A 14,176-nucleotide genomic window follows, 5' to 3' on the forward strand; every position below is an offset into this window, starting at 1 on the left:
TGTCTAACACCCTCATGGCAACATTCTTTTCCCTTGGTTTCCATGACAACAGAGTATAATGGCTTTCCCCCTACTCTTTGGGTGCTCCTTCTCAGGCACCTGTGTGGGGGACTCTCTGTCCATTACCACGATGTAAGAGGTCCTCACAATTATGTTATGGGAATTTATTCTTCTCAACGTTTCTCTTCTTTCTAGTGAATCACATCCACTCCCATTATTTAAATAATCTATGTGGTAATGACTCTGAAGTCTGTACTGCTGGGCCAAATCTCTCTGTGCATCAGATGCTTATATCTCAATGACGGATATACTTCTCCAACGAGATTTCTCATAAGTACAGCAAACTCAATATGCCCCATTTTCTTCTATCTAAATTCCTTCTTTAATTGTACAGTCTTTATGCTACTGTATCAGTGAATGCCATTAACATTAACTCAGTGACCAAAGCATGAAGTTATCTTTGACTCCTTCCTCTCCTTCATTCCCTACATTCAAGTCCTGCAATTTCTGCCCCACATATACCTCTTAAGCTATATACTTTTCTCCATTCCTATACCAAGTATCATCTGTTAGCACTACTAATTTCATCATCAAAACATTTTAAAATTACATTTGCCCTCCTCATTTTATAAATTATTGTACCACATCTTCAATTTCAGATCATATAGCCACTACATACCATGTTATGTCCCTTTTTGCTCTAATTTCATCTTAGTTTTCTGTTTGCAAAATATTAATGCCCATCAACCAATGCTTACCTTGATGTTTCTGCAGTTGTTCTGATATTAAAGCCTGGTTTCTAGTGGACTCTTCAAAAAAAGCTCTCATGGAAACAGTATTCACTGAATTCTTACATGCTGATAACAATTTGTCTGTGACCTTTATAACAAAAAGTCAGTTTTGCTGAAATTAAAATCTTTGGCTTATACTTTCTTTCATTGTATTCTTTGATACACTATTTTATTTTCTTCTGGAATAAAGTATTGGAATAGCCTGATAACAATCTGATTTTCTGTTCCTTGTAAGACCTATATTTTTTCTTAAAGATACCCATGGATATTTTTCTTTTTTCTTTTTTTTTTTTTTTGAGACGGAGTCTCGCTCTATCGCCCAGGCTGGAGTGCAGTGGCGTGATCTCAGCTCATTGCAAGCTCCACCTCCCGGGTTCATGCCATTCTCCTACCTCAGCCTCCTAAGTAGCTGGGACTACAGGTGCCCGCCACCACACCCAGCTAACTTTTTGTATCTTTAGTAGAGATGCGGTTTTGTCATGTTGGCCAGGATGGTCTCCATCTCCTGACCTCGTGATCCACCCACCTTGGCCTCCCAAAGTGCTGGGATTACAGGCGTGAGCCACCGCGTCTGGCCTTTTTTCTTTTTATTATTTAAAATCTAGCAATTTTACTAGACTAGTTCTTGGCTTTGGTCATTCTTCACTAGTGTCAGTTACCCAGTGTGCTCTTTCCATATGTTGTTGTATACTTTTTGTGTGCAAGCAAGTTTGTTTTAATTATAACTATTTAATATTTAATCTGTTTCATTATATAATTTTTTTCTTCAGGAATTCCTATTTTCTATACCTTGAATGTTTTTTGCCTATTTTTAATATCTGTCTCTTTCTCTCAAATTCTTCTTATATTTCTTTCTTTCTTTCTGATTGTTGAAAAGGCTATGTTTTCATTCTTCTGTTTCTCTTAAGTCACTTTTTATTGTGTTTATTTGCTCTTGTATTTCTTTTAGTTTAGTTTTGTTGCTGATATTTGTATCTTTTATTTCTATTTTTTCCTGATTTCTGGCACCTGACTTACGAGATTTTAAATTCTGATTCATGATGTTCTTTCAGGTCTTTTATCATGTTCTTAATGTCTTTTAACTCATTTTGAAGTCATAGGTTACATTTTTGATATATTTTTAGAGCATGTTTTTCTGGCATGTTTTCATTATTTACAGGGATATTATAATGCCCTTTGCACTTTTATTTTATTTTAGTAACTTCGTGCCTTACCTTGGTACATTTCTGTTGCTCATTTTTATGTAAAATTAGTATTCCAAAACCTTAGAAGGATAAAAATCAGGATGGTTTTTCTAACTTCACAGAGCTACCTCTTTTAGTTTTCATATACTGATCATGAAAATAAGGCAGCTTGATTTCTAGAATTCCCTGGCTTGGCTGCTCTTCTCCATATTTATCAGAACCTTCTCTTTCATTTCTGTAATCATTATCCTGCTCAATCTTGATTCCACTCTCCTATTTTTTCTCACTTTGGGATTCTGTTTAAAAGGGGAGCCCAGTCTTGAGAGTTCAACCTCACTAGCCTCATTGTCTATTGGAGAGGACAAATCTCCTCGCAGTTTCAGCTGCTGTTCTCTGATTGGCATGTGATACTTTCCAGGAAATATTAGTTGGTTATTTTGTGGTCTCATATTTTCAGGTCCATCAGACATCTTCGTTGCTCCCTCTGCTATCACCAATACAGATGAGACCATCATGCTGGTTTTGTGTCTGTTGGTGTTTTCTCCTTAGTTCTTTGTATATTGAAGCTGAGGGGGCTACCTTGTCACTTCATTTTGTTGTAAATGTTACTCATGGGTTTTAAGTTTTGCTATCTTGTTGATGTATCTGTTTTTATGTGTAGATTCATAGATATTCAAAACTATGCTTCTGCCTCTGACTAGAGTTCATTTTAATTGTAAATCACTCGATTTGTTAATTGCCTTAAAGAAGCCACATAAGCAATTGTTAGGCACGCCTTCCAGCTCATTCAAAATCCAGTTAACAAAGAAGCTCATATAGTTGATTTGTATGTGTTTGCTACTCAGGACTTATTGGAAATTACAACCCCTCACATAAATCATTGAATTAGCACCAGTTCAGTCCTATCACTCTGCACCTTCTATAACTATATGTGCATTACCCTTTAATGCCTATTATGCTATTACCTGACACACAGAGTAAAATTCTAAACACTGCAAGACATACACCATACAAAGTATTGGTGGTAATATTATCTAACAGAAATGTTCAACTAATAGGGTCATTCCCGTTGCTAGTAACTTAAGTTTACTAGTCTGTAACTCATTGAAATGATCCCCAATTCCCTATGAACTTACAGTAAATACAAAGTGCTAAGTGTTCTTTTCTTTTTGGCAGTTTGGGAAATTATGCATCACTTCATGGACAAATATACTGCAAACCTCACTTTAAACAACTTTTCAAATCTAAAGGAAATTATGATGAAGGTTTTGGACACAAGCAGCATAAAGATAGATGGAACTGCAAAAACCAAAGCAGATCAGTGGACTTTATTCCTAATGAAGAACCAAATATGTGTAAAAATACTGCGGAAAACACCCTTGTACCTGGAGATCGTAATGAACATTTAGATGCTGGTAAGAGTGAAGGGCAAAGGAATGATTTGAGAAAATTAGGGGAAAGGGGAAAATTAAAAGTCATTTGGCCTCCTTCCAAGGAGATCCCTAAGAAAACCTTTCCCTTTGAGGAAGAGCTCAAAATGAGTAAACCTAAATGGCCACCTGAAATGACAACCCCTCTATCCGCTGAATTTAAAAGTGAATCTCTGCTAGAAGATGTTAGAACTCCAGAAAATAAAGGACAAGGACAAGATCACCTTCCTTTTTTGCAGCCTTATCTACAGTCCACCCATGTTTGTCAGAAAGAAGATGTTATAGGAATCGAAGAAATGAAAATACATGAAGTAAGAAAAGATGAAAAGAAGGAAGGAAGGAAGAATGTGCAAGATAGGCTGAGTGAAGCTGAAGATACAAAGAGTAACAGGAAAAGTGAAATGGATCTTAATGACAACAATAATGTGGTAGTGCAGAGTGCTGAAAAGGAGAAAAATGAAAAAACTAACCAAACTAATGGTGCAGAAGTTTTACAGGTTACTAACACTGATGATGTGGTGATGCCAGAAAATCATAAAGAGAATTTGAATAAGAATAATAACAACAATTATGTAGCAGTCTCATATCTGAATAATTGCAGGCAGAAGACATCTATTTTAGAATTTCCTGATCTATTACCCTTGTCGAGTGAAGCAAATGACACTGCAAATGAATATCAAATCGAGAAGTTAGAAAATACATCTAGAATCTCAGAGTTACTTGATATATTTGAATCTGAGAAGACTTACTCGAGGAATGTACTAGGAATGGCTCTGAAGAAACAGACTGACAGAGCAGCTGCTGGCAGTCCTGTGCAGCCTGCTCCAAAACCAAGCCTCAGCAGGGGCCTTATGGTAAAGGGGGGAGGTTCAATCATCTTTCCTGATACAAATCTCTTAAACATTAAAGGAAGCCATTCAAAGAACAAAAATTTACACTTTATCTTTTCTAACACTGTGAAAATCACTGCATTTACCAAGAAAAATGAGAACATTTTCGATTGTGATTTAATAGATTCTGTAGATCAAATTAAAAATATGCCATGCTTGGATTTAAGGGAATTTGGAAAGGATGTTAAACATTGGCATGGTGAAACAAAAGAAGCTGCCCACAATAATGGAAACACAGGTTTTAAAGCCCTGAGCCATGAATGTCCAGCTAAGCCTTTGTTTCCCAGAGTGGAGGTGCAGTCAGAACAACTCACGGTGGAAGAGCAGATTAAAAGAAATAGGTGCTACAGTGACACTGAGTAAAATATCTCGGCCACTGACCGTCCACACTTAGGCACTGAGAGATTTTGATGTTCTGAAATAAGATTTTATGAATTGGGATACCCTTTTGAGGAACTTGATGTAAACATAATGTTCAGAAATCTCATGTCTGTCTCAATGGGGTATTTCTTGTATTACAGCTTGTCATTTTTTTCATAATTTATTTCCATCTACTTTTGTTTTAAATGGAATGAAGAGGTGTGAAACACTATGGATATGTTTTCCATTCAAATGGCACTTTAGCATATTGTTCTGTTTTCCTATAAAACATCATGGGTGTGATTTTTATACTGCTGATACTTGTCACAATTATTATACCTTCTCTGTAATTTCCTCTGAAATAAAATTGAATCACCTGAGGTGCAAACCAAAATACTTCTGTAACTTTTTTCGATATATACTGTCATTCTAAGTACATATACTCTTTATGACTTGGGAAGTATTTGTCTTGAGGCAAGTATTTACCACACACACTAAAATAATGCTGGAAAAAATAAAATAGTAAACTGAAGGCACAGTATTATTAGAAAGCATAACATTTTCATTTTCTTTTTTACTCTACATTTTAAAGATATGAGGGTTATTGTTCTTGAAATAATTACCTATATTAAATTATCACAGAATATATCTATAAACATTTAATGAACAATGTTGATTTTCCTCCATAATAATGTGAAGTCCATACTCAGAAATTAACTAGAAAGGTTATAGACGTAACTTAAATAAATTATGCACATTACATTCGTATTGCCTACCCTGTGTAATTGATAAGTATAACAATCGTATCACTACAGTTTGTCAGGTTTTCTTCTTATCATATTTGATGAATATTAAGTTTTTCTGTCATGAAAACATATTCCTTTAAAATGTGGCTTCTAAATTTTCTACTGCCTTTGTTCTTCCTCAAATAAATTTTATGATTCTGAAAAAAAAATGAGCATAAATAAGTGGCTTTGCATAAATTTGGAGTGTGCATGTATGAAACAGGCCTTATCCCATATTCTCCTACATAAACACAAACCATTGACATTCTATAAGTATAAAACCAAAATGCAGTGTTGAAAACTATTTCTTTTTAGAAAGACTTACAAATTCCCTCTTGCTAGTATGTTCTTAATAGATACCTAAGACCTACATTGCATTAGTTCCCTAGGGCTTCCATAATTAAATATCACAGATTGGGTAGCTTAAGCCACAAAAATATATTTTCTCACAGTTCAGAAAGCTGGAAGTACAGGGTCAAGTTGAAGGCAGGGTTGGTTTCTCCTGAGACCTCTCTCCTTGGCTTGCCAATGGTCACCTTGTTGAGGTCCACACATGGTCTTTCCTCTGTGCACTCATGCTCCTGGTGTCTCTTTCTCTTCTTATAAGAGTACCAGTCCTTTTGGACTAGGAACCACTCATTGGACTTCATTTAACCTTACTTGCCTTTTTAATGAATATATTTCCAAATACAGTCACCTTGGGGCTTAGGGCTTCAAGATATGAGCTTCATGGCAACACAATTCAGTTCATAACATATACTTTTACCCAATTAAATGAAATACTATGAAAGTCTGGCAAGGAAATGGCCAGAGCTACAACAGCAAATTTTTTGTTTAAAATGAATTATTGCACTTCACACTACCCTTCAAATATTCTGTATGACACAGCATTATTTCTATAATCATTTATGCTAAGATAACACAATAGTTTCCATGGAGAAAGAAATAATTCATGAAAACTCATGACATAGTATCTTACTGTATAGTATAGTTTCTTAGTGTCAGTGATCCTTATAAAGAATGTACTCTTGCTTTACAAAATTCCTCTTGTTGGATTCTTCCCACTTAATCTTGGTAGCCTAGTTCTCTCTTCAGTTGTGGTAAAATTTAAGATAAAAAGTAGCTGATGTGCACACCAGGGAAAACAATGAAAATAACGATTGTTCTGATTTTTCATTTAATCAACAAGCAATTTTGTGCCCTCATCTTTAAAAAAAAAAATTGTGTGGGTACATAGTAGGTCTGTATATATGTGTGCGGTACATGAAATGTTTTGATATGGGCATGCAATGTGAAATAAACACATCACGAAAAATGGCGTATCCATCCCCTCGAGTATTTATCCATAGAGTTTCAAATAATCCAATTATACTCCTTAAATTATTTTAAAATGTACAGTTAAGTTATTATTGACTATAGTCACCCCATTGTACTATCAAATAGTAGGTCTTATTCATTTTTTCTAATTTTTCATACCCATTAATCATCCCCCTTTCCCCCCACTACCCTTCCCAGACTCTGGTAACTATCTTCTACTCTCTGTGTCAGTAAGTTCAATTGTTTGATTTTAGATCCCACAAATAAGTGAGAACATGTAATGTTTGTCTTTCTGTGCCTGGCTTATTTCACTTAACATAACGACCTCCAGTTCCATCCATGTTGTTGCAAATGACTGGATATCATGCTTTTTTATGGCTAAATAATACTCCATTGTGTATATGTACCACATTTTCTTTCAAGAAAACTTTCTTTTAAAATTTTTCATCAGAAAGGGGCATTGTATTATAATTATTGGCTGCATCACCTTTCTTGAATAACATGTAGGTGTTTACAAATTCAAATGTGCAAACACAATTTTATTTAGTAATGATTTCACTCTAATTATAACAAAATCTTGCAGCTAAATAGCAAGCTTTAAGAACTAAACTGTAGCTAAACACACAAATCAAAAATTCAGTGAAGTTTTCTTATTGTTGCAATCAGTGTATTATTTTTCTACAGTTTCCATAACCGAGTACCACAGACTGAGTGACCAAACAGAAATTTATTTTCTCACAATTCTGGAAGTTAGAAAAGTCTGATATCAAGGTGTCGGCCAGCTTGGTTTCTTCTGAGGCCTCTCTACTTGACTTGTAGATGGTCATCTTCTTTCTGTGTCTTCACATGGTCTTCCTCTATATGTGTCTATGTTCCAGTTTCTTCTTATAATGTTCCAACTCATATTGGAGTAGGGCCTAGCCTCATGACCTCATTTTACTTTAACTACTTCTTGAAAGACCCTATCTCCATAAAGAGCTGCATTCTGAGGTGCAGTGGCTTAGGATTTCACCATATGAATCTGCGGGGAACACAATTCAGTCCATAACTGGTAGTAACCAGGTTTAATCTTTAGGGCTTTTAAAAAAATACTTGGCTATTAATATTATTTAACAAATTCCCATAATCTTTACTTGGGATTTACATCACAGAACTATGTAATACGTAAATTTATGTTGTAAAAACTAATATTTCCATAAACAAAATTCTGTTATAAAGGAATGAAGATGGATCCATGATTGACCAAAAGCTGTTCCACAGGAGGCTGTGTGCCGTCAGAGCAAAGCATGTAAGGGGTTTTGCATTATTTAATCAAAACTGGACCTTCCAATGAAATATCCCAGAAAATTGTGCTGAATTGTCTTTTTTGCAGCTTCCACACAATCAATTCTTGCAACAGATTTGGGGTTCTGGGCAACACATTCTTTGGATTGGGACAATGGTTTTTTCACAACAATGCATTCTTTGGATTGGGACAATGGTTTTCTCAAATTATAATAAAACTGACAAATGCAAACTTACCACCCATCCCTAATGCACAACCATTTTATGCATTGGGAATATTTTCTCCCAAGCTAACAATTTTCTATAAACATCTCTAGAATAATTTCTAAAGACACATTAATTTTTCAAGAAACTGAAAAATAGAAAAACAATACTTTCTCTGCTGTGTTTTGATAGTTACTGACTACTGGTTACTATCCAGTTGGGAAATGGAAAATTTTTTCATTTCCAAGAAAATGAACTTATAGAAAGATAATCACAGATGTTAAAGTAAAAGAGAAGTGTAATACATTTTGTTCTTCCTGGAAATGTTACTGAGAACTGAGAGTGATTTCTAAATCTAATGTAAAAGTTTTGAATTCTGAAGGTATTAATGATAATATGAAATATTAGGTTAAAAACATCAAATGTAATGGAGAATAGAAATAGGCAGCAGATACAATATTTATATTCAAAATAAGAGCCATGAGAACATATGAGAAGTGCTGAAGAGTACTCAGCCTCAACCCTCTAGAAATTAACTTTAATAGAAGACGTGAAATATTTTTTGGTAAACATAGTCTAAAAATAATTTAACCTCAACAATGATGGAGTCCTTTAAAAGTCTAATTTAAGCTACCTGACATTTGCTGTGGATGTTTTTCCCAAAAGACATTATGAGAAATTTTAAAACTTTATATAATTGTATGCAAATGAAGTGGCAGGGGGAAGATAACCTAGAATATCTACAGTGTGGTCATTTTCCTCAACATAGTACCAATTTATAGAAAATAAAATGGATGGAAAATGGATAGAAAGGCTGACAAATAAATACTATGGCATCACCCAGTCAACAGCCATTCCACAAACATTTATGGGACCATTTGAATGCATTGGAAGAGTGATTAAGAAAACAATAGATAAATTATGGTATTTTTTGTGTAAAGCTCTCAGACAAGGAAGAGGCATTCAAAACATAAAATGAAATAACCCAGTACAGTTAATGCTTATGAATGTAGGAAACCCAAGAAAATGGATGGCCACCGAGTCTTGTTAAATTGGAAGACAGCAGAATAAATTAAGTGGAAAAGTGTTTTAGGTTTAAATAATCAGTCTTCACTTTATCATAATTTACTTAGTTGTAATTAAGTGATTGTGGATTCTATGATACACAATCAAGATTCCTCTTCAGGAATGATTTACTTCCACAAATGATCAAAGTGCTGGCCCCAGAAGGGCATTAACTGTCAGCTCTCTGCCAAGATTGCTTTAGCTAAAATAACTGACTTTCCAAAGTGGACTGTTTTCGTTTTTTATCAATGGAAGGACAACTCAGCACAACTCTTAAGGCTCACTCTCGCTGCAGCTCAAAACTCCCTGTAGAATTGACTGAGGCTCCCTTGAGGGTGCATCTCAGGTCAGCTTCTGTCCAGTCATGCTTCTTTCCCTTCCCTTTCTTTCCCTTGATACCAACAGCATGCTCTGATAAACCTCCGACACATTAATCTCTGGCTCAGAATCTACTTCTTGGATAACCCAACCTGGATCAACTGGTATTAGGAGTGACCCAAAAAGCAGAGACTGGAATGGTATCTTGGAGCCGAATTCTTTTCTGCCTGGCTGGCAATGGGCACAAGGTGGCAGTGCGATTGTTAAAATTCTCAGCAGTGGTACACTAGCATGACTTTACTGGGTGAAGCAAATGCCTAGCTGGTACCATGTATCAAATATCTGAGACATGTAGGGAAAATAGCGATTATGAAGAAAGTGGAACTCGGAAGTCATTACTAAATGCTGAGAAAAAAATTAACAAAAAGACAAGTAATTAAATCAACAATTAAAAGTAAGAGTGGCTGAGCTCCATGGAAAGTTAAACTCCCTAACAGTCAGGGACTTTTTTTGGGAAAAAATGGGATTTTGAACGTGGATGATTACATGTTGGCTGATACAACCAAAAATATTAAAACAGTGGATTCCTCTGAACCTACAGAAGTGGCCTATTCTTCTCTTTATTATTATTATTGTTGGTGGTGTTGTACTGCAGCGTTATCACCTACACTTTTACTTAAAGACGCTAAAGATGCATCTCCCCAAATCAACTGGGTAGTTCTGCTGGTCTTTGTGGGCCTCACACAAGCATCAGCATGTCTGCTGGGAACTGTGTTCTAGGCTCTGCTTGGTTGGGGCACCTTACCTGGGACAGCTCTACCCTAGGTAATTTCATCATCCTCCTGTGACCTGTAAGCTATTCTGAGCATGCTCTTTTCATGGCAATAGAAGAAGTAAAGGAGAAGAGGGGTGACACACTAGGCTCAGAACTGGCACACAGTTTACTGCTGCCTCATTCTAATGGCCAAAGCAAGTCTTATACTCAAAGAAGCAAAGTGAGACAGCACGGCCAATGTGTATGAATGCAGGGAGTGGTAAAGAATTGAGGCCATCAGTGCAATATACATCGTAATTATTTAAAATCATTGTGTTTTATTACAAATATTAGTTCAATATGCAGTTAACTTTTTGTCTGTTTCACAAGGTGGCCAGGTTGTGCTGTAGGATAGAATTTCACATAGGTGCAGCCCATGTTAAAAGGCAGATAAAGCCCAACTAGGAAGAGATCAGTAAATGATTCAAAGTTCCTGAAAACAGATAACATGCACACCAAGTTCGGGTGCTAGAGTATTTACTTACAGCAAGAGAAAGTACACAAGATTCAGGCCCTTGCAATGTTAAGGCCAGCAGGTCCATTTTGAAGATGACAGTGGCCCTTTGGCTGCATGCACCCACTTCTTGCTGCAGTAGATGGATCCAAACCCTTTTCCTATTGTGTCTGAAATACAGGATTTGGGGGAAGAGGAAGAATATGCCAGAGGGACACTGATGAACACATAACTAAGCAGTTTTGAGAAAGGTTTTCAGACAACTGCCTACTTGATAGTTTCTTATGGCTATTTCAAAGGAACCTTAAATCCAACATGTCCTGATCAGAGTGTCACCCACCTCTAACCTCAAATTTGGTTCTCTGTGAGATTTTCTCAGACAATATTCTCCATCTAGTTGCTAAAACCAGAAAACCAAAAGTCATATTTTATACCCTAATTTCTTTCATTTATTTGCAACTTAAATCTTGTACCAAACCCAGTTGATTTTTACTACTTAAACATCTCTGACTCTCACTTTTCCTTCCTAGCACATAGTACATTTGTAATTACATATGGTCTTGCGAATTATTTGATTAATACCAATGACATCCCCTTACCCTGATATGGTTTGGCTCTGTGTCCCCACCCAAATCTCATCTTGTAGCTCCCATAATTCCCACATATTGTGGGAGGGATGCAGTGGGAGATAATTGAATCATGGGGGTGGGTCTTTCCTGTGCTGCTGTCATGATAGTGAATAAGTCTCACGAAATCTGATGGTTTTAAAGAGGGGAGTTTCCCTGCACAAGCACTCTTCTCTTGTCTGCCATCCATGTGAGAGGTGTCTTTCACCTCTTGCCATGATTGTGAGGCCTCCCCAGCCACATGGAAATGTAAGTCCAATAAACCTCTTTATTTTGTAAATTGCCCAGTCTCGTGTATGTCTTTATTGGCAGTGTGAAAATGGACTAATACAGTAAATTGGCACCAGTAGAGTGGGACACTGCTGAAAAGATAACTGAAAAGGTGGAAGCAACTTTGGAACTGGGTACCAGGAAGAGGTTGGAACAGTTTGGAGGGCTCAGAAGAAGACAGGAAAATGTGGGAAAGTTTGGAACTTCCTAGAGACTTGTTGAATGACTTTGACCAAAATGCTGATAATGATATGGGCAATGAAATCTAGGCTGAGGTGGTCTCAGATGGAGATGAGGAACTTGTTGGGAACTAGAGCAAAGGTGACTCTTGCTATGAGTCACCGTCACCTTTTTAGCAAAGAGACTGATGGCATTTTACCCCTGCCTGAGAGATGTGTGGAACTTTGAACTTGGGAGAGATGATTTAGGGCATCTGGTGGAAGACATTTCTAAGCAGCAAAGTGTTTGAGATTTGACTTGGGTGCTCTTAAAAGCATTCAGTTATATTCATTTACAAAGATGTGGTTTAAAATTGAAACTTATGTTTAAAAGGGAAGCAGAGCATAAAAGTTCAGAAAATTTGCAGCCTGACAATGCAGTAGAAAAGAAAATCCCATTTTCTGAGGAGAAATTCAAGCTGGCTGCAGAAATTTGCATAAGTAATGAGGAGCCAAATGTTAATCCCCAAGACAATGGGCATAATGTCTCCAGGTATGTCAGAGGGCTTTACAGCAGCCCCTCCCATCACAGGCCCAGAGGTCTAGGAGGAAAAAAATGGTTTCATGGGCAGGGGCCAGGATCCCCCTGCTTAATGCAGCCAAGGGACTTGGTGTCCTGCATCCCAACTGCTCTAGCCCTGACTGAAAGGGGACAAAGTACAGCTCAGGCTGTGGCTCCAGAGGGTGCAAGCCCCAAGCCTTGGCAGCTTCCATGTGGTGTTGAGCCAGAGAGTGCCCAAAAGTCATGAATTTGGGTTTGGGAACCTCCACCTAGATTTCAGAGGATGTATGGAAATGCCTGGATGTCCAGGCAGAAGTTTGTTGAAGGGCAGGGCTCTCATGGAGAACCTCTGCTAGAGCAATGTGGAAGGGAAATGTGGGTGGAAGCCCCCCTCACAGAGTCCCTACTGGAGCACCACCTAGTGAAGCTGTGGGAAGAGGGCCACCATTCTCCAGACCGCAGAAGGGTACATCCACTGACAGTTTGCACTGTGTTCTTGGAAAAGCCACAGACACTCTACATCAGCCCATGAATGCAGCCAGGAAGGAGGCTGTTCTCTGCTGAGTCACAGGGCAGAGCTGCCCAAGACCAAGGGAACCCACCTCTTGCATCAGCATGACCCAGATGCAAGACATGGGGTCAAAGGAGATCATTCTGGAGCTTTAAGATTTGACTGTTCTGCTGGATTTTGGACTTGCATGGGGTTTGCAGCCCCTTTATTTTGGCCAATTTCTCTCATAGAATGGCTGTATTTACCCAATGCCTGTTCCCCCTTTGTATCTAGGAAGTAACTAACTTGCTTTTGATTTTACAGGCTTATAGGTGGAAGAGATTTGCCTTGTCTCAGATGAGACATTGGACTGTGGACTTTTGAGTTAATGCTGAAGTGAGTTAAGACTTTGGGGGACTGTTGGGAAGGTTTTGAAATGTGAAGACATGAGATTTGGGAGGGGCAAGGAGTGGAATGATGCTGTTTGGTTCTGTGTCCTCACTGAAATCTCATCTTGTAGCTCCCATAATTCCCATTTGTTGTGGATGGGACCTGGTGGGAGATGACTGAATCACATGGGTGGGTCTTTCATGTGCTGTTCTTGTGATTGTGAATAAGTCTCACGATATCTGTTGGTTTTTAAAAGGGGAGTTTCCCTGACCATGCACTCTTCTCTTGTCTGCCACCATGTGAGATGTGCCTTTCTCCTTTTGCCATGATTGTGAAGCCTCCCCAGCAACGTGGAACTGCAAGTCCAATAAACCTTTCTTTTGTACATTGCCCAGTCTCAGGTATGTCTTTATCGGCAGCATGAAAACAGATTAATAAACCCCCATACTAACTTGAAGCTTTACAAAGACAGGCACTGGATCTGATTTTACTCTCCAAATTTCCCCAATTATTAGCAAAAAGTTTGGCAGGTGGTAGGCATTTGATAAATTTTGTTGGAAGAGTCAATCAACATATAAATCTAAAACTTGAAACACAATACACACTGTCTTAGAGTAACATATGGAAATGGGTAAGAATATCTTCTGGATTTTTTTTAGATTACTGTATATGCAAAGTGGCACACAGACCATGCCAATATGTCTAAACAATAACTCCAAGAGAACTAACTGCAGTTATACTCCCAGATTGCATATCTAGATGCCAATGGCATCCTTGGGCTGAT

At 37.5% G+C, this 14,176-nt stretch overlaps 1 protein-coding gene across 8 annotated transcripts in view; it reads left to right on the forward strand.

The window, feature by feature from the left end:
- Positions 1-5,049, forward strand: part of XIRP2 (xin actin binding repeat containing 2) — a 351,802-nt gene extending 346,753 nt beyond the window's left edge. For 5 of the 8 annotated variants that reach the window (XM_026454147.2, XM_023188124.2, XM_023188120.2 and 2 more), the window contains one exon: positions 3,152-5,049. Coding sequence is in view for 6 of the 8 variants with exons in the window: in XM_023188124.2 (XP_023043892.1) it covers positions 3,152-4,658 (1,507 nt within the window). In the remaining 2 variants the exon portion in view is untranslated. The remainder of the gene's footprint in view (positions 1-3,151) is intronic. The other 3 variants (XM_023188123.2, XM_023188126.2, XM_023188121.2) reach the window with 1 other exon arrangement.
- The last annotated feature ends 9,127 nt before the right edge of the window (positions 5,050-14,176 follow it).

Source organism: Piliocolobus tephrosceles, chromosome 11 (assembly GCF_002776525.5).
Source record: "Piliocolobus tephrosceles isolate RC106 chromosome 11, ASM277652v3, whole genome shotgun sequence".
Taxonomy (NCBI): domain Eukaryota; kingdom Metazoa; phylum Chordata; class Mammalia; order Primates; family Cercopithecidae; genus Piliocolobus; species Piliocolobus tephrosceles.